General features: G+C 52.4%; 1 protein-coding gene across 3 annotated transcripts in view; it reads right to left on the bottom strand.

The window, feature by feature from the left end:
* Positions 1–14,573: 14,573 nt before the first annotated feature.
* The window catches only part of ATF6B (activating transcription factor 6 beta), a 30,331-nt gene continuing 18,815 nt past the window's right edge, over positions 14,574–26,089 (bottom strand). For 2 of the 3 annotated variants that reach the window (XM_072124816.1, XM_072124819.1), the window contains 10 exons: positions 23,303–23,436; positions 21,115–21,300; positions 20,938–21,029; positions 20,628–20,786; positions 20,237–20,344; positions 17,041–17,131; positions 16,842–16,915; positions 15,486–15,597; positions 15,327–15,411; positions 14,574–15,209 (listed from right to left, as the gene is read on the bottom strand). In XM_072124816.1, the coding sequence (XP_071980917.1) occupies positions 15,001–15,209; positions 15,327–15,411; positions 15,486–15,597; positions 16,842–16,915; positions 17,041–17,131; positions 20,237–20,344; positions 20,628–20,786; positions 20,938–21,029; positions 21,115–21,300; positions 23,303–23,436 (1,250 nt within the window). In that variant the 3' untranslated portion in view covers positions 14,574–15,000. The remainder of the gene's footprint in view (positions 15,210–15,326; positions 15,412–15,485; positions 15,598–16,841; positions 16,916–17,040; positions 17,132–20,236; positions 20,345–20,627; positions 20,787–20,937; positions 21,030–21,114; positions 21,301–23,302; positions 23,437–26,089) is intronic. The other variant, XM_072124818.1, reaches the window with a different exon arrangement.

Raw genomic sequence — 26,089 nt, 5'->3', positions numbered from 1 at the left:
AAAGACAGGGGTTAAAGGTGCGATACTCTGCGGGCTCTGTCTGTAAGGAGACCTCCGGACCTGCCAGGAGAAAAAAAAGAGAGAAAACCTGTGACGTTGCAGGATGTTTGTTCACAAGACTGAGAAGAAAGGGGCGATGCTCTGCGGGGTCACTTTATAGAGTGGGGTCTGGGTCCAACCAGAGAAACATCTGCCTGAGGCTCCGGATTCCTCCCATATTAAGAAAAATGTACGGATGAGAAGTAGCGGAAAAGGGCAAACTGGGCAGCAGCCTAGGGCACCACTGAGGTGGGACGCACTCCCTGAAGATCCCCTTGTTACTGGTGCAACATCCCCCACCGGGGCCCAGCCATTTCTTGGGGCCTGGAGACAGCCGGGGCCCGCAGTACCTGAGCGGCTGGCGGTTGCGGCCTGGGCGCACTGATGTCACGGTGCTTGGTATGGGGACCGGAGGGCTGTCCTACAGCCTGGCAGCTCTCCAGCAGGTGGTGTGTACCAGAAATATGGAGGGAGAGGCTGATGTACTGGTTCTCCCTGGGGCAACCCCTGAGTGTCTGTAGGATGAGTCCCTGGGTAATGGATGGGGAGCCCGTGGTGGTAACAGCCGTATCCAGGGATCAGACGGAGGCAACGTTGTGCAAATCAACTCACGGTTCTTTATTGAGCAATAGGTAGCAGGCAACGGCCAAGTGATAAACAGCAGATTCCTTCAGCTGGAGGGGTCATGGAGAGGGTCCTCAGGAATAGGCACCAGCCCGGTAGTAGATGCTGGGATAATGGAGATGGAGCTGTGTCCAGACTGTGGAAGCTGCAGTTGTGCTCCCCCTGTACAGGTTTTATACTCCCCCCGGTCAGGTTGTGGCTCCTCTCCAATCACACTCCAGTAGACAATCCAGTCACACTGGGGCTCATTTACTAAGGGTCCACGGACCGCGATTCCATCGGGTTTCCCAAATATTTCCATTTTGCGCCGGATTGCCCCGGGTTTTTGGTGCATGCGATCGGATTGTGGCACATCGGCACCGGCTTGCACGCCACAGAAATTGGGGGGCGTGGCCATCGGACAATCCAACGGATTCGTAACGAAATTGTGTCGCAAGATCAAACACTCACATGCACCGGGAAGAAGAAGGTGAACTCCGGCGACACATGAAGCAAATTGGACGCATCTTAGTGAATCCCGGCAGACCTGAATCCTCATCGGACAACGCACCGCGGGATCGCGACTGGACCGGGTAAGTAATTCTGCCCCATCACGTGCAGGCAGAGGCTACAGCCGCTATTACATAATGACCGGGTTCTAGAACCTTCCTAGAGGGTTCATGACTCCCCCTAACGGCTCCTGGCCTGGAGAGGGCGCTATTCACATCTACCAGCCGCCTGTGTATTGGCCGGGGCGTTGCACTGGATGTCGCTAAATTCTCTGTAGCTACAACCCCCCTTGTTCTCTCCTGGATTTCCCTCATGGTCTCTGGAGGGGGGCGTCAGGCGGGGGGCACATGGAAAACCTGAAACCTCATCAATCTCCAGCCTCGTTATACACGGACGACTTACAGCGCACCATGCCGGTCCTGAACCTGCGCGCTGGAACATGGAGGAATCTGGAAATCACCTTTTCTTCCCAGAAAGCGACGAGGACAATTCTCCTTCTATTCAACGAGTTCCCACAGGTTTGACCTTCACGAATCTCCCGCAGGATCAATGACGTACAATATGCACAAAGGGTTAATGCAACGCTCACACGTGTTCACACTGCACTGATGTTTACGTATTGTTAACACAATTGTTAACAGCAAAGTTGTGGCACTGTACCCGGGGGGGGGGGGGGTGTAGCGCTCATCCTCCGCTCTCCAGCTCGTTGCTGTATGCACGCCCGGGCTACGTGCACGCCTTAGGGTACATCACAGAGGTAGCGGTGTGTTTCTAAGCACAAGGGGGCGTGGCTCACTAATGAGATTGGGCCGTACTAATCTCATCAGCGTGTGAAGGGCGATTGTTTATCGACTGCATTTGTTTTACTGCAAAAGCAAATTTGTTTGGCCCAGGCCACGCCCCTTGCGCTAGCGTTACACGCGACCTCAGTGTATCCTTAGTAGGAAAACCCTTTAATCGGCCTCAGAAAAAATTATGGGGGGAGTAGATTCTGACTGCTTTGCCCCTGTGAGAGATAAGCCACACCCTCCTAACTCTAATTTACATAGCTTAAGCAGATGAGCCTGAAAGTGCACAGGGGGCGGGCCGAATCGTCCAAACTTGCCTACAGACACCTGGAAGAGCTCCGCCTCCTCAGGACTGACCGCTCCGTCTCATCCCATATTCAGCCCCAGCCTGTGCCACATCTGTCTGGAGGTAGTTCTGGCTCCGCCCCTGATGCACTTGCCGGCTGATTTGCATATTCATAGAATGTTGATGATCTCTGCGTTGCTTCTATTACCGCCCCGTCAGAGTCTTCGCTGAATGGGAAGAATATATTTATTGTGAATATGTAAATTAGCTCATTCCACAGGGCGGATCCGCGTCCTGGAGGGGATAATAACCAATATATCGCACATCCAGCGCGTATACGGTTAACCCCGTGCTTGCTGGTGGCAGAAGCCGAGTAATAATTCATTAAAGATCCATCAGGAAGAGACAGAGCAGCAAGGGAAGGGTTAACAGGGCCATGTTCTGCAGGTCACGACAAGTTCAAGGTGAGGTCAGCGGAAAACGTATGATGTCATACATCTCCACGGCGACGAGGTTGGGGTTTGGAAAACAGAGGAAAAGGGGGAAAGAGGGAGGGGGCGCAGGAATGTGCGAGGGGGGGGGGCCCGTTACACATAGAGAGCGAGGGGGGGGGGCGGCCTGTTACACGTAGAGCGGACGCAGCGCTCGCTGCCTGCAGGTCTCATCCTGTGACCCTGAGAAATAGGAGCCTGAACCCAAAACACTAGAAATAACAGCGCCACAGCGGAGCACAGGTCATGTGTGGTACTGCAGCGCAGTCATGTGACCAGGAAACCAGTGACATATCAGAGAGCATTGGACACTATGGAGAGGGGAGGGGAGCAGTAGGTTACAGTAGCTAGGTCTACCCCAGGTGTATCAGAGAGCACTAGACACTATGGAGAGGGGAGGGGGAGCAGTAGGTTACAGCAGCTAGGTCACCACCCAGTGTATCGGAGAGCACTAGACACTATGGAGAGGGGAGAGGGAGCAGTGGGTCACAGCAGCTAGGTCTCCAGCCAGTGTATCAGAGAGCACTAGACACTATGGAGAGGGGTGAGGGGAGCAGTGAGTCACAGCAGCTAGGTCTCCTACCCAGTGTATCAGAGAGCACTAGAACTATGGAGAGGGGAGGGGGAGCAGTGAGTCACAGCAGCTAGGTCTCCAGCCAGTGTATCAGAGAGCATTAGACACTATATGGAGAGGGGGAGCAGGGAGTCACAGCAGCTAGGTCTCCAGCCAGTGTATCAGAGAGCATTAGACACTATGGAGAGGGGAGGGGGAGCACTGAGTCACAGCAGCTAGGTCTCCAGCCAGTGTATCAGAAAGCATTAGACACTATGGAGAGGGGAAGGAGAGCACTGAGTCACAGCAGCTAGGTCTCCAGCCAGTGTATCAGAGAGCATTAGACACTATGGAGAGGGGAGGGAGAGCACTGAGTCACAGCAGCTTAGTCTCCACCCAGTGTATCAGAGAGCACTAGAAACTATGGAGAGGGGAGGGGAGCAGTGAGTCACAGCAGCTAGGTCTCCACCCAGTGTATCGGAGAGCATTACACACTATAGAGAGGGGGGAGGGGAGCAGTGAGTCACAGCAGCTAGGTCTTCTACCCAGTGTATCAGAGAGCACTAGAAACTATGGAGAGGGGAGGGGGAGCAGTGAGTCACAGCAGCTAGGTCTCCCCCCAGTGTATCAGAGAGCACTAGACACTATGGAGAGGGGAGGGGGAGCAGCGAGTCACAGCAGCTAGGTCTCCACCCAGTGTATCAGAGAGCACTAGAAACTATGGAGAGGGGAGGGGGAGCACTGAGCTGCAGCAGCTAGGTCTCCTACCCAGTGTATCAGAGAGCACTAGACACTATATGGAGAGGGGGAGCAGGGAGTCACAGCAGCTAGGTCTCCACCCAGTGTATCAGAGAGCACTAGACACTATGGAGAGGGGGGAGGGGAGCAGTAGGTTACAGCAGCTAGGTCACCACCCCGTGTATCAGAGGGCATTAGACACTATAGAGAGGGGAGGGGGAGCAGTGAGCTGTAGCAGCTAGGTCTCCTACCCAGTGTATCAGAGAGCATTAGACACTATGGAGAGGGGAGGGGGAACAGTAGGTTACAGCAGCTAGGTCACCACCCAGTGTATCAGAGAGCATTAGACACTATGGAGAGGAGAGGGGAGGGGGAGCAGTGAGTCACAGCAGCTAGGTCACCACCCAGTGTATGGGAGGGCATTAGACACTATGGAGAGGAGAGGGGAGGGGAGCAGTAGGTTACAGCAGCTAGGTCACCACCCCGTGTATCAGAGGGCATTAGACACTATGGAGAGGGGGGGAGGGGAGCAGTAGGTTACAGCAGCTAGGTCACCACCCCGTGTATCAGAGAGCACTAGACACTATGGAGAGGAGGGGGGGGGCAGTAGGTTACAGCAGCTAGGTCTCCCCCCAGTGTATGAGAGGGCATTAGACACTATGGAGAGGAGAGGGGAGCAGTGAGTCACAGCAGCTAGGTCTCCCCCCAGTGTATCAGAGAGCACTAGACACTATGGAGAGGAGAGGAGAGGGGAGCAGCTAGGTCTCCACCAGTGTATCAGAGGGCATTAGACACTATGGAGAGGAGAGGGGAGCAGTGAGTCACAGCAGCTAGGTCTCCAGCCAGTGTATCAGAGAGCATTAGACACTATGGAGAGGAGAGGGGAGGGGAGCAGTAGGTTACAACAGCTAGGTCACCACCCAGTGTATCAGAGGGCATTAGACACTATGGAGAGGGGGGGGCAGTAGGTTACAGCAGCTAGGTCACCACCCAGTGTATCAGAGAGCACTAGACACTATGGAGAGGAGAGGGGGGGCAGTAGGTTACAGCAGCTAGGTCTCCACCCAGTGTATCAGAGAGCACTAGACACTATATGGAGAGGGGGAGCAGGGAGTCACAGCAGCTAGGTCTCCACCCAGTGTATCAGAGAGCACTAGACACTATGGAGAGGGGGGAGGGGAGCAGTAGGATACAGCAGCTAGGTCTCCACCCAGTGTATCAGAGGGCATTAGACACTATGGAGAGGGGAGGGGAGCAGTAGGTTACAGCAGCTAGGTCTCCAGCCAGTGTATCAGAGTGCATTAGACACTATGGAGAGGAGAGGGGAGGGGAGCAGTAGGTTACAGCAGCTAGGTCACCACCCAGTGTATCAGAGGGCATTAGACACTATGGAGAGGGGAGGGGGAGCAGTAGGTTACAGCAGCTAGGTCTCCACCCAGTGTATCAGAGGGCATTAGACACTATGGAGAGGGGGGAGGGGAGCAGTAGGATACAGCAGCTAGGTCACCACCCAGTGTATCAGAGGGCATTAGACACTATGGAGAGGGGAGGGGGAGCAGTAGGTTACAGCAGCTAGGTCTCCACCCAGTGTATCAGAGAGCACTAGACACTATGGAGAGGGGAGGGGGAGCAGTAGGTTACAGCAGCTAGGTCACCACCCAGTGTATCAGAGAGCATTAGACACTATGGAGAGGGGAGGGGGAGCAGTAGGTTACAGCAGCTAGGTCTCCACCCAGTGTATCAGAGAGCACTAGACACTATGGAGAGGGGGGAGGGGAGCAGTAGGTTACAGCAGCTAGGTCACCACCCAGTGTATCAGAGGGCATTAGACACTATGGAGAGGGGAGGGGGAGCAGTAGGTTACAGCAGCTAGGTCACCACCCAGTGTATCAGAGGGCATTAGACACTATGGAGAGGGGAGGGGGAGCAGTAGGTTACAGCAGCTAGGTCTCCACCCAGTGTATCAGAGGGCATTAGACACTATGGAGAGGGGAGGGGGAGCACTGAGTCACAGCAGCTAGGTCACCACCCAGTGTATCAGAGGGCATTAGACACTATGGAGAGGGGAGGGGGAGGGTGAGCAGTAGGTTACAGCAGCTAGGTCACCACCCCGTGTATCAGAGGGCATTAGACACTATGGAGAGGGGGGAGGGGAGCAGTAGGTTACAGCAACTAGGTCACCACCCCGTGTATCAGAGAGCACTAGACACTATGGAGAGGGGAGGGGGAGCACTGAGTCACAGCAGCTAGGTCTCCCCCCCAGTGTATGAGAGAGCACTAGACACTATGGAGAGGGGAGGGGGAACAGTAGGTTACAGCAGCTAGGTCTCCACCCAGTGTATCAGAGAGCACTAGACACTATGGAGAGGGGGGGGCAGTAGGTTACAGCAGCTAGGTCTCCACCCAGTGTATCAGAGGGCATTAGACACTATGGAGAGGGGGGGGCAGTAGGTTACAGCAGCTAGGTCTCCACCCAGTGTATCAGAGGGCATTAGACACTATGGAGAGGGGAGGGGAGCAGTAGGTTACAGCAGCTAGGTCTCCACCCAGTGTATCAGAGAGCACTAGACACTATGGAGAGGAGAGGGGAGGGGAGGGAAGCAGTAAGTTACAGCAGCTAGGTCTCCACCCAGTGTATCAGAGAGCATTAGACACTATGGAGAGGGGAGGGAAGCAGTAGGTTACAGCAGCTAGGTCACCACCCAGTGTATCAGAGAGCATTAGACACTATGGAGAGGGGAGGGAAGCAGTAGGTTACAGCAGCTAGGTCACCACTCAGTGTATCAGAGAGCATTAGACACTATGGAGAGGGCAGGGGAGCAGTAGGTTACAGCAGCTAGGTCACCACTCAGTGTATCAGAGAGCATTAGACACTATGGAGAGGGGGGGAGCATTAGGTTACAGCAGCTAGGTCTCCCTGCAGTGTATCAGAGGGCATTAGACACTATGGAGAGGAGAGGGGGAGCAGTAGGTTACAGCAGCTAGGTCTCCACTCAGTGTATCAGAGAGCACTAGACACTATGGAGAGGGGGGGGGAGCAGTAGGTTACAGCAGCTAGGTCTCCACCCAGTGTATCAGAGGGCATTAGACACTATGGAGAGGGGAGGGGAGCAGTAGGTTACAGCAGCTAGGTCACCACCCAGTGTATCAGAAGGCAGTAGACACTATGGAAAGGAGAGGGGAGCAGTAGGTTACAGCAGCTAGGTCTCCACTCAGTGTATCAGAGGGCATTAGACACTATGGAGAGGGGAGGGGGAGCCGTAGATTACAGCAGCTAGGTAACCACCCCGTGTATCAGAGGGCATTAGACACTATGGAGAGGGGGGGGGGAGCAGTAGGTTACAGCAGCTAGGTCACCACCCAGTGTATCAGAGGGCATTAGACACTATGGAGAGGGGAGGGGAGCGGTAGGTTACAGCAGCTAGGTCTCCACTCAGTTTATCAGAGGGCATTAGACACTATGGAGAGGGGGGGGGAGCAGTAGGTTACAGCAGCTAGGTCTCCACCCAGTGTATCAGAGGGCATTAGACACTATGGAGAGGGGGGGGGAGCAGTAGGTTACAGCAGCTAGGTCTCCACCCAGTGTATCAGAGGGCATTAGACACTATGGAGAGGAGAGGGGAGCAGCTAGGTCTCCACCCAGTGTATCAGAGAGCATTAGACACTATGGAGAGGGGAGAGGAGGGGAGGGGGAGCAGTAGGTTACAGCAGCTAGGTCTCCACCCAGTGTATCAGAGAGCATTAGACACTACGGAGAGGGGAGGGGAGCAGTAGGTTACAGCAGCTAGGTCTCCACCCAGTGTTTCAGAGAGCATTAGACACTATGGAGAGGGGAGGGGAGCAGTAGGTTACAGCAGCTAGGTCTCCACCCAGTGTATCAGAGAGCATTAGACACTATGGAGAGGGGAGGGGGGGCAGTAGGTTACAACAGCTAGGTCACCACCCAGTGTATCAGAGAGCATTAGACACTATGGAGAGGGGGGAGGGGAGCAGTAGGTTACAGCAGCTAGGTCACCACCCAGTGTATCAGAGAGCATTAGACACTATGGAGAGGGGAGCAGTAGGTTACAGCAGCTAGGTCTCCACTCAGTGTATCAGAGGGCATTGGACACTATGGAGAGGGGAGGGGAGCAGTAGGTTACAGCAGCTAGGTAACTCCCCAGTGTATCAGAGAGCATTAGACACTATGGAGAGGAGAGGGGAGCAGTAGGTTACAGCAGCTAGGTCTCCACCCAGTGTATCAGAGAGCATTATACACTATGGAGAGGAGAGGGGAGCAGTAGGTTACAGCAGCTAGGTCTCCACCCAGTGTATCAGAGAGCATTAGACACTATGGAGAGGGGAAGGGCGCAGTAGGTTACAACAGCTAGGTCTCCACCCAGTGTATCAGAGAGCATTAGACACTATGGAGAGGGGAGGGGAGCAGTAGGTTACAGCAGCTAGGTCACCACCCAGTGTATCAGAGGGCATTAGACACTATGGAGAGGGGAGGGGGGGCAGTAGGTTACAACAGCTAGGTCTCCACCCAGTGTATCAGAGAGCATTAGACACTATGGAGAGGGGGGAGGGGAGCAGTAGGTTACAGCAGCTAGGTCACCACCCAGTGTATCAGAGAGCATTAGACACTATGGAGAGGAGAGGAGAGGGGAGGGAAGCAGTAGGTTACAGCAGCTAGGTCTCCACTCAGTGTATCAGAGGGCATTGGACACTATGGAGAGGGGAGGGGAGCAGTAGGTTACAGCAGCTAGGTAACTCCCCAGTGTATCAGAGAGCATTAGACACTATGGAGAGGAGAGGGGAGCAGTAGGTTACAGCAGCTAGGTCTCCACCCAGTGTATCAGAGAGCATTATACACTATGGAGAGGGGAGGGGGAGCAGTGAGTCACAGCAGCTAGGTCACCACCCAGTGTATCAGAGAGCATTAGACACTATGGAGAGGGGAGAGGAGGGGAGGGGGAGCAGTAGGTTACAGCAGCTAGGTCTCCACCCAGTGTATCAGAGAGCATTAGACACTATGGAGAGGGGAGGGGGAGCAGTAGGTTACAGCAGCTAGGTCTCCACCCAGTGTATCAGAGGGCATTAGACACTATGGAGAGGGGAGGGGAGCAGTAGGTTACAGCAGCTAGGTCACCACCCAGTGTATCAGAGAGCATTAGACACTATGGAGAGGAGAGGGGAGCAGTAGGTTACAGCAGCTAGGTCTCCACCCAGTGTATCAGAGGGCATTAGGCACTATGGAGAGGAGAGGGGAGCAGTAGGTTACAGCAGCTAGGTCTCCACCCAGTGTATCAGAGGGCATTAGGTACTATGGAGAGGAGAGGGGAGCAGTAGGTTACAGCAGCTAGGTCTCCACCCAGTGTATCAGAGGGCATTAGACACTATGGAGAGGAGAGGGGAGCAGTAGGTTACAGCAGCTAGGTCTCCACCCAGTGTATCAGAGAGCATTAGACACTATGGAGAGGAGAGGGGAGCAGTAGGTTACAGCAGCTAGGTCACCACCCAGTTTATCAGAGAGCACTAGACACTATGGAGAGGGGGGAGGGGAGCAGTAGGTTACAGCAGCTAGGTCACCACCCAGTGTATCAGAGAGCATTAGACACTATGGAGAGGAGAGGGGGGGCAGTAGGTTACAGCAGCTAGGTCTCCACCCAGTTTATCAGAGAGCACTAGACACTATGGAGAGGGGGGAGGGGAGCAGTAGGTTACAGCAGCTAGGTCACCACCCAGTGTATCAGAGAGCATTAGACACTATGGAGAGGAGAGGGGGGGCAGTAGGTTACAGCAGCTAGGTCTCCACCCAGTTTATCAGAGAGCACTAGACACTATGGAGAGGGGGGAGGGGAGCAGTAGGTTACAGCAGCTAGGTCACCACCCAGTGTATCAGAGAGCATTAGACACTATGGAGAGGGGGGAGGGGAGCAGTAGGTTACAGCAGCTAGGTCACCACCCCGTGTATCAGAGGGCATTAGACACTATGGAGAGGGGAGGGGGAGCAGTAGGTTACAGCAGCTAGGTCACCACCCAGTGTATCAGAGAGCATTAGACACTATGGAGAGGGGGGGGAGCAGTAGGTTACAGCAGCTAGGTCACCACTCAGTGTATCAGAGAGCATTAGACACTATGGAGAGGGGAGGGGGGGCAGTAGGTTACAGCAGCTAGGTCACCACCCAGTGTATCAGAGAGCATTAGACACTATGGAGAGGAGAGGGGAGGGGGAGCAGTAGGTTACAGCAGCTAGGTCTCCACCCAGTTTATCAGAGAGCACTAGACACTATGGAGAGGGGGGAGGGGAGCAGTAGGTTACAGCAGCTAGGTCACCACCCAGTGTATCAGAGAGCATTAGACACTATGGAGAGGGGGGAGGGGAGCAGTAGGTTACAGCAGCTAGGTCACCACCCCGTGTATCAGAGGGCATTAGACACTATAGAGAGGGGAGGGGGAGCAGTAGGTTACAGCAGCTAGGTCACCACCCAGTGTATCAGAGAGCATTAGACACTATGGAGAGGAGAGGGGAGGGGAGCAGTAGGTCACAGCAGCTAGGTCTCCCTGCAGTGTATCAGAGAGCACTAGACACTATGGAGAGGGGAGGGGGAGCAGTGAGTCACAGCAGCTAGGTCTCCACCCAGTGTATCAGAGAGCACTAGACACTATGGAGAGGGGAGGGGGAGCAGCTAGGTCTCCACCCAGTGTATCAGAGAGCACTAGACACTATGGAGAGGGGAGGGGAGCAGTAGGTTACAGCAGCTAGGTCACCACCCCGTGTATCAGAGAGCATTAGACACTATGGAGAGGGGGGAGTAGCAGTAGGTTACAGCAGCTAGGTCACCACCCAGTGTATCAGAGAGCATTAGACACTATGGAGAGGGGGGAGGGGAGCAGTAGGTTACAGCAGCTAGGTCTCCACCCAGTGTATCAGAGAGCATTAGACACTATGGAGAGGGGAGGGGGGCAGTAGGTTACAGCAGCTAGGTCACCACCCAGTGTATCAGAGAGCATTAGACACTATGGAGAGGGGAGGGGGAGCAGCTAGGTCTCCACCCAGTGTATCAGAGAGCACTAGACACTATGGAGAGGGAGGAGGGGAGCAGTAGGTTACAGCAGCTAGGTAACTCCCCAGTGTATCAGAGAGCATTAGACACTATGGAGAGGAGAGGGGAGCAGTAGGTTACAGCAGCTAGGTCTCCACCCAGTGTATCAGAGAGCATTAGACACTATGGAGAGGGGAGGGGAGCAGTGAGTCACAGCAGCTAGGTCTCCACCCAGTGTATCAGAGAGCATTAGACACTATGGAGAGGGGAGGGGAGCAGTAGGTCACAGCAGCTAGGTCACCACCCAGTGTATCAGAGAGCATTAGACACTATGGAGAGGGGAGTGGAGCAGTAGGTTACAGCAGCTAGGTCACCACCCAGTGTATCAGAGGGCATTAGACACTATGGAGAGGAGAGGGGGAGCACTGAGTCACAGCAGCTAGGTCTCCAGCCAGTGTATCAGAGAGCATTAGACACTATGGAGAGGGGAGGGGGAGCAGTGATCTGCAGCAGCTAGGTCTCCACCCAGTGTATCAGAGAGCATTAGACACTATGGAGAGGAGAGGGGAGCAGCGAGTTACAGCAGCTAGGTCTCACCCCAGTGTATCAGAGAGCATTAGACACTATGGAGAGGAGAGGGGAGGGGAGCAGCGAGTTACAGCAGCTAGGTCTCCAGGCAGTGTATCAGAGGGCATTAGACACTATGGAGAGGGGAGGGGGAGCAGTAGGTTACAGCAGCTAGGTCACCACCCAGTGTATCAGAGGGCATAAGACACTATGGAGAGGGGAGCAGTAGGTTACAGCAGCTAGGTCACCACCCAGTGTATCAGAGAGCATTAGACACTATGGAGAGGGGAGGGGAGCAGTAGGTCACAGCAGCTAGGTCACCACCCAGTGTATCAGAGAGCATTAGACACTATGGAGAGGGGAGGGGAGCAGTAGGTTACAGCAGCTAGGTCACCACCCAGTGTATCAGAGAGCATTAGACACTATGGAGAGGGGAGGGGGAGCAGTAGGTTACAGCAGCTAGGTCTCCACCCAGTGTATCAGAGAGCATTAGACACTATGGAGAGGAGAGGGGGAGCACTGAGTCACAGCAGCTAGGTCTCCAGCCAGTGTATCAGAGAGCATAAGACACTATGGAGAGGAGAGGGGGAGCACTGAGTCACAGCAGCTAGGTCTCCACCCAGTGTATCAGAGAGCATTAGACACTATGGAGAGGGGAGGGGAGCAGCGAGTTACAGCAGCTAGGTCTCCAGGCAGTGTATCAGAGGGCATTAGACACTATGGAGAGGGGGGGAGGGGGAGCAGTAGGTTACAGCAGCTAGGTCTCCAGGCAGTGTATCAGAGGGCATTAGACACTATGGAGAGGGGGGAGGGGGAGCAGTAGGTTACAGCAGCTAGGTCACCACCCAGTGTATCAGAGAGCATTAGACACTATGGAGAGGAGAGGGGGAGCACTGAGTCACAGCAGCTAGGTCTCCACCCAGTGTATCAGAGAGCATTAGACACTATGGAGAGGGGAGGGGAGCAGCGAGTTACAGCAGCTAGGTCTCCAGGCAGTGTATCAGAGGGCATTAGACACTATGGAGAGGGGGGGAGGGGGAGCAGTAGGTTACAGCAGCTAGGTCTCCAGGCAGTGTATCAGAGGGCACTAGACACTATGGAGAGGGGGGGAGGGGGAGCAGTAGGTTACAGCAGCTAGGTCACCACCCAGTGTATCAGAGAGCATTAGACACTATGGAGAGGGGAGGGGAGCAGTAGGTTACAGCAGCTAGGTCACCACCCAGTGTATCAGAGGGCATTAGACACTATGGAGAGGGGAGCAGTAGGTTACAGCAGCTAGGTCTCCAGGCAGTGTATCAGAGGGCATTAGACACTATGGAGAGGGGAGGGGAGCAGTAGGTTACAGCAGCTAGGTCTCCCCCCAGTGTATGAGAGGGCATTAGACACTATGGAGAGGAGAGGGGAGGGGGAGCAGGGAGTTATAAAAGTCACGGGTTAAGTATTTTAGGAAGTAAAATGTGAATTATGTGAGAAAATTATCAAAGCTTCTAATTAAATAAACACACAAATTAAGTATTTTTCAGAATTTATTATTAAAAAAAAAAAAAAAAAAAAAAAAAAAAATGACTGCACCTCCCCCGGACGCACTCACCGCGCTCTCACTCACACTCATCCTACACACGTACTCAAGCAGTCAACTCTATAAAACCCCCTATACACATAGTAAGAGCCCCCCGCCCCCCCGCAGAGATAACCCCGCCCCCCGCAGAGATGACCCCGCCCCCACACTGGAGCATTAAGGCAATAATCGGGGTCAGTGAGCGATTTCCCAGGATTCCCTTTAGTCCAGCGATAATTTGTTATAAATATGAATGCACGGCTTCCTACACTCATTACATCCCTTTATCATCTGCATATAAAGCAGAACCCAAATGCAACCCCCCAGCACCCAAACCCGGGAAACCCAGACAAGCCGAGCTGGAGGTGACAACACTTGGGTGCCCCCATACACCTGAGTGTAATAGTCAGGGTGCCCCCATACTGCAGAGCTGTAGTATCACTGGGTGACAATAGTCGGGGTGCCCCCATACTGCAGAGCTGTATTATCACTGGGTGACAATAGTCGGGGTGCCCCCATACTGCAGAGCAGTAGTATCACTGGGTGACAATAGTCGGGGTGCCCCCATACTGCAGAGATGTAGTATCACTGGGTGACAATAGTCGGGGTGCCCCCATACTGCAGAGCTGTAGTATCACCGGGTGACAATAGTCAGGGTGCCCCCATACTGCAGAGCTGTAGTATCACTGGCTGACAATAGTCAGGGTGCCCCCATACTGCGGGGGTCTCACTGGGCTCCGGGGGGTTGCAGTCGGGTTCCGCTCTTACACAATGTAATATAAATAAGATTCACTTTTATACAGCGGAAAATTCTACAAGCACAAAACAAAAAACCTTCTATATATACAAAAAACACGTAAAATAAAATACAAACTCATTTACCAAATTCATTATTCTACTTTCCTTCTCTAGGACTGATAATCTGGAATGTCTGATAATCCAGAACTCTTCTCCTTCATGTGCCGCCCCCCCCCCCCCAATCACTTTGAGGAGTTTTCTTTTTTTTTGTTCAGTTTTTTTCTTTTGCTTGGGAAATGTCAGTATATATAAGAGAAGCTCGTGTGTACGGCCACATACCTGCTGACCCCTCTCTGCACGGAATAATGGTATAACCCACGGATGACCGATCCAATCACTGGCCTCACTGGTCACATGCTGCTCCTCCAGACCGCTGAGGCCAGTGACTGGGACATTATCACTACAGAAACCCCCGAGGACCAGGAGCGGCTGTCGCTCTACAGAAGTTTTCTATTTTGATACAAAAGTCAGAAAACCCCTTTAACCAGGAGCGTGCGGTTTATCTGTGGGCTATACCACGTGATGGGGGTGTCCGCTCCATGCACAAGTGTGCACCCGCTACTTATACTTTTCAGTTTTAGTGAAATGTAAAATTTCCTGATGTGGGGAAAATTTTCAACTGGTAATAAAAAAAAAAAAAGTAAAAAAAAGACTTAGAAAAAAAAAAGTGCTTCTGCCTTCATTAATCCCTTTAGCTTCATGAAAAACACACAAACACGCAGCCCGGCTACGACTCAGATCTGCAGGGCTTGGATGGGGAGGAGCTACATCAGCATGCCCCGCCCCCGCGGATCCTGCACTAGTTTTGGCCGGACTCTCTTCTCAGATGAATAGAGACCTCACATTGGACGCGCCCCAGATCCTTGGACACTGCTGAGAAGAGGCTCCAGGCGCAGAAGATGCTCGTGGTCAGGTCATGCTGGGATTTGTAGTTCCGCAGACCTCCACACACTAGATATATATGTATTATTACTTACACCTCTGTCTATACGTCTTCTTATATACATACACCAGTATTTACAATATAACAAGCCTATTGCCTCAGTCCTGCCCGTCCTGCACCGAGGTCCGGTCCTGGAGGTACAGGGACTGGTTCCCACTCGTTGTCCCTTGCTGTGGTGGGGGGCTCTGGGGTGTCCGTAGTGACGGGGGGACGGTGGAGGACTTGATCTGGATGACCCTGGTGTCCATCACCTCGCAGTCTATCTGCATCATGGTCTCGTAGCCCTGGGTGCTGTTATATACACTGTCTGTGGGGTACAAGGGGCACAATCAGTCATGACGTAGTGGCCAGACCCCCAGTGATGCTCCACACTCCTGATCACTGGGGGCCCCAGGAGCACCGCCCCTTTAAGAACACAACTCACCATTGACGGACATGGCCGGCATCACCAGGGACATCTTGGGCCGGGAGGTTTTATTGTGACTTATTGCTGGAAGGAGCAGATGATCCTGTAAGACAGAGGCCGATGGTGAATGTGTGGCCCTGGGGTAACAGCTGACCCCATAAGGACCCCGGCACTGACCCTGCGGAAGGACACTACGTAGAACGTATCTTCTCGCCGTTCAATGGCGTCCATTAGGAAGTGATCGCTGGGCTCCTGGGTGCCGAGGAGCTGCAGTGGAGCAGTCTGTAACCTGCAGGAGAGAGAGAGAAGAGATAGGGGTTAGTACTGAGGCTTCTGTAGGGGACCCTTTAAAGGGAACCTGTCAGGAGGGGTGACCATGCAGACTGCATGAGGAGCTATATCATCAGCCCTTTGTGTATGATTGTTTGGGGGAGGGGGTCCTCACACTGCTGTGCTCTTAGTTCTCTGCACTGTAGGTGTAGTTTCTGGTTAGGTGCTGCAGCAGTGACTCAGAGCAGGTGTTGGTCACAGCGTTATAAAGTTGGTGTGTTTCTTGGAGTAATGAGAGATGATATGCACCATCATACCGGTGTCGCTCTCACAGTATCAGCGCATTGGGGTGACATCTGATGGGTGCAGCACCAATGGGAGACAATTGTAAAGTTAAGTTCTTGAAAGGATAAAACATGAGTGAGGGAAGACACCGCACGGCACAGTGTTTAGCCCCCGTCTCCCTTGCACTATGCCATATACTGGTTAGAGGGAGGGTCTGTAGTGAGACTGAGCCCTCCAAGTGTATGGAGAGTAGATGTGAGAGCGGAGATGTGATAAAGAGACTCAATATGTGAGCCACGAGCCCGAGGAGTCTCCAGTTGTGGCTCCAGACGGTGGGTCATGGGGTGGAGCAGTTGAATGTGGGGAGCAAATATTTTGCAAAAAATATTTTACTCAACAGGAACCTTTATGTAGGAGTTTCCCTGCAGCGCTCCCACAGGAGACGAGAGGCATTACACGATACACGAGAATCGGGGGAGAGCATGTAATGTGCCTCTGCGTTTCCTGCTCTGGATAATATCCATTAAAGATTCCCTTTTATTACAGTTGGGATATAAAAAAAGAGGAGAGACCCCTTTAAGAAAATAGAAAGATGTGCAGCAGGGTGAGCTCAGGGTGAGCTGGTGCCGGTGCTTAGTTTCGTTAGTGTTAATAACAGCTGTATCGCGGGTTTAACAGTATTTAAACTTTAGAGCAGAAGAGGCTTCGGCGCTGCGCGCCACCGTGCAACGTCTCCGGCATTTCCTATGTAGGCGCGTGCACGATCGTGCGCGCGCAGCGCCAAAGCCTCTTCTGCTCTAAAGTTTAAATACTGTTAAACTCTGGTGCTCGGTACTTACTGCTTACCCCTACCATTCTAACTTGTAGGTTTCCTTTAATACCGTACAATGTGTAATAATACTGTATAATGTGTATAATACTAATACTGAGAGGGGATTCAGGGGAGGGAGGTGATGGATGAGGAAGCCGCTGGAGAACCTGTGAGTCTGCAGTCTGGACACGTGAGCGGGCACCAGATCCGATAACGCCATGTTATTCCTGATGAGCGGTTTCTGGAAGAGAAGACAATGGAAGAACATATAACCCCCATCATCTCCATAGCGCCGGTGTCCCCTGCAGTGCACGCAGGATGGAGATCATGTACAGGACTCTATTACCGCTGCCCCCATACACACACCTTTGTTTTGCGCGGTTTCTTCGGTGTCGGCTTTCCAGTCTTCCTCTCATTCTGATGCCGGCTCACCCACAGACTGAGCTCATCCGCCAACCTATAGGGGGGAGACGGACACCAAGATCAGGACATAATCTGGTAGAAGCCAACACATAAAGGGAGGTCTTCCCAAGCAAGTGGGCGAATAAACCAGGGGCGGTCTACCCAAAAGAGACACGGGCCGGGGCGGTCTACCCAAAAGAGACACGGGCCGGGGCGGTCTACCCAAAAGAGACACGGGCCGGGGCCGTCTACCCAAAAGAGACACGGGCCGGGGCCGTCTACCCAAAAGAGACACGGGCCGGGGCCGTCTACCCAAAAGAGACACGGGCCGGGGCCGTCTACCCAAAAGAGACACGGGCCGGGGCCGTCTACCCAAAAGAGACACGGGCCGGGGCCGTCTACCCAAAAGAGACACGGGCCGGGGCCGTCTACCCAAAAGAGACACGGGCCGGGGCCGTCTACCCAAAAGAGACACGGGCCGGGGCCGTCTACCCAAAAGAGACACGGGCCGGGGCCGTCTACCCAAAAGAGACACGGGCCGGGGCCGTCTACCCAAAAGAGACACGGGCCGGGGCCGTCTACCCAAAAGAGACACGGGCCGGGGCCGTCTACCCAAAAGAGACACGGGCCGGGGCCGTCTACCCAAAAGAGACACGGGCCGGGGCCGTCTACCCAAAAGAGACACGGGCCGGGGCCGTCTACCCAAAAGAGACACGGGCCGGGGCCGTCTACCCAAAAGAGACACGGGCCGGGGCCGTCTACCCAAAAGAGACACGGGCCGGGGCCGTCTACCCAAAAGAGACACAGGCAGGGGCGGTCTACCCAAAAGAGACACAGGCAGGGGCGGTCTACCCAAAAGAGACGCAGGCAGGGGGGGGGGGTCTACCCAAAAGAGACACAGGCAGGGGCGGTCTACCCAAAAGAGACACAGGCAGGGGCGGTCTACCCAAAAGAGACGCAGGCAGGGGGGGGGGGGGGTCTACCCAAAAGAGACACAGGCAGGGGCCGTCTACCCAAAAGAGACGCAGGCAGGGGGGGGGGGTCTACCCAAAAGAGACACAGGCAGGGGCGGTCTACCCAAAGAGACACAGGCAGGGGCGGTCTACCCAAAAGAGACACGGGCCGGGGCGGTCTACCCAAAAGAGACACAGTCAGGGGGGTCTACCCAAAAGAGACACAGTCAGGGGGGTCTACCCAAAAGAGACACAGCCAGGGGGGTCTACCCAAAAGAGACACAGCCAGGGGGGTCTACCCAAAAGAGACACAGCCAGGGGGGTCTACCCAAAAGAGACACGGGCCGGGGCGGTCTACCCAAAAGAGACACAGGCCGGGGCGGTCTACCCAAAAGAGACACAGGCAGGGGCGGTCTACCCAAAAGAGACACAGGCAGGGGCGGTCTACCCAAAAGAGACACAGGCAGGGGCGGTCTACCCAAAAGAGACACGGGCCGGGGCGGTCTACCCAAAAGAGACACGGGCCGGGGCGGTCTACCCAAAAGAGACACGGGCCGGGGCGGTCTACCCAAAAGAGACACGGGCCGGGGCGGTCTACCCAAAAGAGACACAGGCAGGGGGGGTCTACCCAAAAGAGACACAGGCAGGGGGGGTCTACCCAAAAGAGACACAGGCAGGGGGGGTCTACCCAAAAGAGACACAGCCGGGGGGGTCTACCCAAAAGAGACACAGGCAGGGGGGGGTCTACCCAAAAGAGACACAGCCAGGGGGGTCTACCCAAAAGAGACACAGGCAGGGGGGGTCTACCCAAAAGAGACACAGGCAGGGGGGGTCTACCCAAAAGAGACACAGGCAGGGGGGGTCTACCCAAAAGAGACACAGGCAGGGGCGGTCTACCCAAAAGAGACACAGGCAGGGGCGGTCTACCCAAAAGAGACACAGCCAGGGGGGTCTACCCAAAAGAGACACAGGCAGGGGCGGTCTACCCAAAAGAGACACAGGCAGGGGGGTCTACCCAAAAGAGACACAGGCCGGGGCGGTCTACACAAAGAGACACGGGCCGGGGCGGTCTACACAAAGAGACACGGGCCGGGGCGGTCTACACAAAGAGACACGGGCCGGGGCGGTCTACTCAAAAGAGATCAGACAATAGATCTAGATACAGTTTGTGTAATGTAAAGTTATACAATTTTCCAATATACTTTCTGTATGAATTCCTCAAAATTTTTTAGATCTCTGCTTGCTGTCATTCTACAGGATAGAAATCTTTCCACGGTCATGTCACAGGTGCACGGCTCGTTACATCCCTGGTCATGTGATGTCACACAGGAGCACGGCTCGTTATATCCCTGGTCGTGTGAGGTCACACAGGTGCACGGCTCGTTACATCCCTGGTCATGTGATGTCACACAGGTGCACGGATCGTTACATCCCTGGTCATGTGATGTCACACAGGTGCACGGCTCGTTATATCCCTGGTCATGTGATGTCACACAGGTGCACGGCTCGTTATATCCCTGGTCATGTGATGTCACACAGGTGCACAGCTCGTCATATCCCTGGTCATGTGATGTCACACAGGTGCATGGGTCGTCATATCCCTGGTCATGTGATGTCACACAGGTGCATGGGTCATTATATCCCTGGTCATGTGATGTCACACAGGTGCACGGCTCATTATATCCCTGGTCATGTGATGTCACACAGGTGCACGGCTCGTCATATCCCTGGTCATGTGATGTCACACAGGTGCACGGCTCGTCATATCCCTGGTCATGTGATGTCACACAGGTGCATGGGTCATTATATCCCTAGTCATGTGATGTCACACAGGTGCACGGCTCGTTATATCCCTGGTCATGTGATGTCACACAGGTGCACGGCTTGTTATATCACATGACCAGGGACCGGTATTTATCCACAGAAAGCAAACAATGAAGCTTTCTATAGAATGACAGCAAGAAGAGGTCTAGAAAACCGGGATGAATTGATACATAAAGTATTTGGAAAATTATATTGTTTTGGGAACTATTTTCCGATCCCCTGTGACATGACCTGTTCACACCTTCCCTGGTGATTCTCATTTTCAGTGACAATATTAACTGATGAATATGAAGAGAGAACTGCAGCTTCTCCAGGTCATGTGATTGATGATAGCAGCAGGCGCTCGGGTGTCAATCCCTGCCTGGACCATCGTGGGCACCTACCGCAGAGACTCGGTGCGGTTGAAGTGTCTGCAATCGGAGGCGAGGAAGAGCTGGTCCAGGTCCCGAACCATTAAGTGCTTGACGTTCGCCAGTGACCCGGTAGCGTTACTGTGGAGATAAAGATGGAGGACGATATAAATGTATAGATGAGGATGAAACATCAGGTGTGACGGGAGAACCACAGACTCAGCGCCCTCTGTATGCCGTGCCTGGTACTGCAGCCCCGCCACAGCGACATCATAAGGATCACAATCATTTCCAACCACAGAAACACTCAGAATCCTAGAAGGGATGAGTGTGGGGAGAAAACCTGCTCCGCCATGTTGTATCGGGTGCGGGCCGCCTGGCAGGAAGCAGCGGTGACATCAGATCCATCTCCCGGGGGTCTTACCTGAAAGAGCTTTTACGTTTGGCGGGATGTGGCGCGTAGTATCGTGGTCCCGGAGGCTCGGCCAAGTCGCTTTCATTATTGAAGCTGAGCAGGTGGCGGCCATTGTAGGAAACCTCTGGGCTCTTCATTGGCTCCTCCTGTATACTGCTGCGAATCACACTGCATATAAGAGACAAGAAGAAGCGGCTACAATACAGATGCAGGATGGAAGGCAGAACATGAAGCATCCGCTTACACCCTGCATGGTTGGGATTCTGTCATTAGGTCGAGGTCAAAGGGCATCCTGCTTGTTCAGGGCCTGCCAGCTCACCTTGTAGGTCCGTAATTGAAGGCGATGAAGAGTAGGACCACCATGACGCAGACCACCTTCCTGCTGCTGGTGGAGCCGCGGAGCGTTGCGTTCTGCAATACACAAAAATGTAACAAAAGACTCGAGGCGTCAGCAATACCCCCCCCCCCCCCCCGATACGTCATCGCCTCCCCTCACCTCCCGCATCAGGTGCTGCACCGTCTCCCTCAGCTCCCGGTTCTCTCGGCGAGCCATCTCCAGCTGTCTCTCCGTCTCCTGCAGTCTCGCCTCCAGCCCTTGCACGTACTCCTTCTTCTTCCTCCTTGACTGGCAGGCGGATTCACGGTTTTTGATCATGCGCTGCTGTCTCTTCAAAAGTTTTGGCTTTAAAGAGAAAAAATAAAAATCAGGATGCAACTAGCTCCATCTATTGGGGTCTGCAAGGAGCCAGAAATGTCATCATGTAACGCAGTAACATCCATCATAATGAGTATCAGACGTGCAGGATCCAATTGTAGGGAACCCACTAATCCGAACCCTGACTTAACCCCTTAAGGACGGAGGGTTTTTCGGCTAATTTCTCGCTCTCCAACTTCAAAAATCCATAACTTTTTCATTTTTCCGTGTACAGACCTGTGTGAGGGCTTATTTTGTGCGTAACAAATTTTACTTTCCCGTAATGTTATTTATTTTAACATGCCGTGTACTGCGAAGCTGAAAAAAAATTCCAAATGTGGAAAAATTGAAAAAAAAACGCACGTGCGTCACGTTCTTGTGGGCTCAGTTTTTACGACTTTCACTCTTCGCTCCAAATAACACGCCTACTTTATTCTTTGGTTTGGTGCAATCGCGGTGATACCAAATTTATATAGGTTTTATTGTGTTTTAATACATTTTCAAAAATTAAACGAATGTGTACAAAAAAGAAAAAAATTTTTTTGCCATCTTCTGACGCTAATAACTTTTTCATACTTTGGCGCACGGAAATGTGTGAGGGGTCATTTTTTGCGAAATGAGGCGACGTTTTCATTGCTACCATTTTGAGGTCTGTGCGACATTTTGATCATTTTTTATTTCATTTTTTATGTTATGTAAAAAGGTGTAAAAGTTGCATTTCGGACATTTGGGCGCCATTTCCCGCCTCGGAGGTCACCGCTGGCCGTAACCGTTTTTATATTTTGATAGATTGGGCATTTTGGGACGCGGCGATACCTAATGTGTCTGTGATTTTTACTGTTTGTTATGTTTTATATCCGTTCTAGGGAAAGGGGGGTGATTTGAACTTTTAATATTTTATTAATTTTTTTTATTTTTTAAACTTTTTTTTTTCTTTTTTTTTCACTATTTTTTAGACCATCTAGGGTACATTAACCCTAGATGATCAGATCGCTCCTACCATATACTGCAATACTACAGTATTGCAATATATGGCGTTTTTGCAGGTCTTACATTACAATGAGCCACTGGCTCATTGTAACGAACCTGCATAAACCATGTAGCCTCGTGTCAAGAGAAGACCCGAGGCTACCATGGTAACCGATCGCCGCCCCCCGATGACGTTCGGGGGCGTGGCGATCGAAAAAAAGATGGCGGCACCCCCACCTCTGTATGAAGAGGACTCAGCCCGTGAGCCCTCTTCATACATCCCTTATACCTCTGCGCCGTAGAGCTACGGCGCAGAGCGTTAAGGGGTTAAAGGAAATTTACCATGAAAAACATCCTGATAACCAGGGACATCACTCATAGATCCGGGCACCGGGACTTCGGCATCTTCTTGTATCTGTTATCCATGGCCTCCTGCCTTCTAACATCAACTTTTACAATTATGCTAATGAGGGAGAAGGGCTCCAGGGGCGACTATGTGCTGCAGTTTTTCCCTCCCCCATACCCACTGTGTGCTGCTGCCATGAAAATACATCAGGTAAAGGGAGCATGAGGAGTCAGTGTAACAGCCTGTGAAGCTGCAGCACGGAAGGGCTTTTATTATGCCCCCAGGTGTCCTGGCTCATTGGAATAACTGTAAAAGTTGATGTCAGAAGGCAGGAGGCCATGGATAACAGATATAAGAAGATGCCGCAGTCCCGGTGCCCGGATCTATGAGTGATGTCCCTGCTTTATCAGGATGGGTTTTCTTGGTAGATTTCTGTTAATGGGAACAGCACTGCAGTGCCATTTATGACCACTTTCCAATGCACGGTGCTGTTCAGCAGGTAGGTGCCAGGCATATTATCAAATATTGAAGACCAACTTTAACAGAATAGGAGATCAGTGTCCTGCAGAAAACTTTACCCCCATTTAGAGATAAAACCTGCAGATTTTTAAAATATACAAATAATAACAATAATCTTTATTTATATAGCGCCATGAAATAACCCCCATAACTCACATCCACCTCGGTGGGGCTGCTCTTGCCACTACTTGGTGCAGGCACGATGGTCTTGGCTTCATGTTTAACAGGAGACGTCACGGTTCCTCCACTCTGCACGGTCAGGAGCTGAGACACCATCATGGGGGGCGAGGCTGGGGAGACCAGGGGGGCACAGTGTTATATACAGGATTACTGAGGGTCACCATTGATCAATCCTGAGGAGCTGCATTCAGAAATCTGCTAGAAATCCCACAAGGCGCGGCTCTAAGGACACATGGCCATAATGCAGGAGAGGAGCAGAGGCTTACTGAGCGCTGGAGAGACTGCAGAGCTTATCCCAATGCTGCCGTCTCTTCCCTGACCTATCAGGGGAATTATCCTTCACTGCTAACCATCAGGACGTGGGGCCCCATGTGGATAGCGGCCTGCATCAGATTAGGACAGAGCCTCCTGGTGCAGGTGATGGGCCTGGAGAGTGGTTAAGGGATTAGTGCACTCGTAGGAGAATATTTGGGAGACGAGTCAGAACATGATGTCGGGTTATGTAATGTAATATACCATCTGTAATGTATATAATGTATAACACAGATACTAATGCAAAGCGGCATCTGCCAGAGGAGGACTACACCAAGCTATCCGGCAATAATAGACAGGCCTGGGGGACCACAATGTAGCAATCCCCCCAAATCCATTATCATTGTGCACAGGAAAAGAAAGTTCTGTAACTTTCCTTAATCTTCCAGCTGCTGGAGAATGTGGCGGATACGGACACTCGCTCTGCCAGTGACAATAGAAATGGGTAGAGATAAGGGTCTCATTATTGGGGGTCTGACTGCAGAGATGTCCAGGGACACATACATCATCACTGGGTGTCAGCACTGGGGCCCCCGGATGGCCTAGCAGTGAGTGGGCTCCTGGTCGGCAGCGACTCCCCCTCCGTACGGTTGGGACATCCGTGTAGATGGCGGACAGCCCTGTCCTCATTAGAACACAAAATCTTAGATGATATTTTCATCCCCTGATGCAGATGAGCCCCAGCCAGGAGCCGCGCGCAGAGCCGGAGCCGCCTATACGTGAAGTAAGTGTCTTGGTAGTAAGACATAACGATGTGCTGCCAACAGTGAGCTCATTGTATAGAGAGCAGATTACACAGGGGGTGTTTGTTAGTAGCTGGAATGTAATATGGGCAGGGACGCCACGAGCCGGGACCCCAGACAGGAGCAACAAAACAAGCGGAAGATCCCGGGAGACCCTGAAGCTGAGCCACAGAAATAAAGGAGCGCCCCCTGGTGGCCGATGATAGGAAATACACTGCATTGCACATCCCTCCGCATGAGTCAGTGATGTAAAGCGCGCCGACCTTATACATTATATACAATTACATCCTGGGGACTTTTGATACCAATTCACAATCCTGATGATGAACCATCCGTAAAGGGGTTGCATGAACTATTTAAGTTATCCCAAACCCACATGATATGGGCCAACAAACTGATCATTGAAAATTTACCTGCAGGACCCCCAGCAATACAGACAAGAGGGGTCTTGTTCTAACTCAATGACAGAGCGGCAGGTGGTGCATGCATCCTACTGTATGGGAGAGACGGAAACGGCCAGGCACATCTGAGCATACAATTCAATGGAGCACCAGGACATTGGAATGCAGCGGGACCCCCATTCTGTTGATTGCTAGGGGCCCCAGTCGTCAGACTAGCTTGTTAACCCGTATCCGATGGATGGAAGATAACAAATAATTTGTACATCCCCTTTAAAAAAAAAGTTTGATCCATAAATGGCCGAGACCCCCCCCCCCTAGTCAGGAGACGGGGTGTCCTGAATGTAGTGATGGGTCATGCTTCCACACACCAGCTCCATTCACTCGCTATAGTATTGCACATAGTGAATGAATGTAGTGGTGGTCTCCAGGCTTCATTCATTAGAGGAAAGAATGGGGTCCCTGCATAATCATTGGGGTACCCGCAGTGAGACCCTCACTGATCATTATGTCATAAGGCAAAGTCTGAGACAACCAGCTATGACAAGACTCATTAGACAACAGTCTCTGCTTCTGCCTAGTATTCACAGACCTTGTATTTCCCCCCGGACAATGGCGCTTGTCTTTCTTACTCCACACTGACGAGTACAAGGTCGCCTCTGCTGTGCGGCGCTAGGACCTGCAGCCCCAGCTCTGTCTACACTGTATCCTGGTTTATAGTGACGTCATCACCGGTCTAAGGTTTCCTCAACACTAGAGATGATATCCAAGATCCGCAGGTCTGATAGTTTATAGGAATCTTGCAGTCATACACATATTACATTACAGTCAATGCAAAATGGCTGATAACAGGGTGCAATAGCTCACACTAATAGGCTTGAGCGGCTGCAGCGTTGACACTTCCAGGAGCAACCACAAGGGAACGAACATCGATCACATTGATTGACCGACCAAGTAATAAAAAAGGGGCCAGAGAAATCCCGATAGAGGGAGCAGGACAGGGGGAGTTTTCTGAATAGGACTCAAGAATGGAGTTTAAAAGGAGTTTTCCCATTTCTGCAAGTAAATGTTATTGTTTGAATGATGAAATGTTATACAATTTTCCAATATACTTTCTGTATCAATTCCTCACGGTTTTCTAGATCTCTGCTTGCTGTCCTTCTATAAGAAGCTTCATTGTTTACTGCCAGTGGATAGAAATCTGAGCATGATCACACAGGTGCACGGCTCGTTATGTATCACACAGGTGCGTCATTATATCACACAGGTGCACGGCTCGTTATGTATCACACAGGTGCACCACTTGTTAT

This window comes from Engystomops pustulosus, chromosome 9, assembly GCF_040894005.1.
Source record: "Engystomops pustulosus chromosome 9, aEngPut4.maternal, whole genome shotgun sequence".
NCBI classification, from domain to species: Eukaryota; Metazoa; Chordata; class Amphibia; order Anura; family Leptodactylidae; genus Engystomops; species Engystomops pustulosus.
This window is presented reverse-complemented; position numbering and strand designations above follow the sequence as displayed.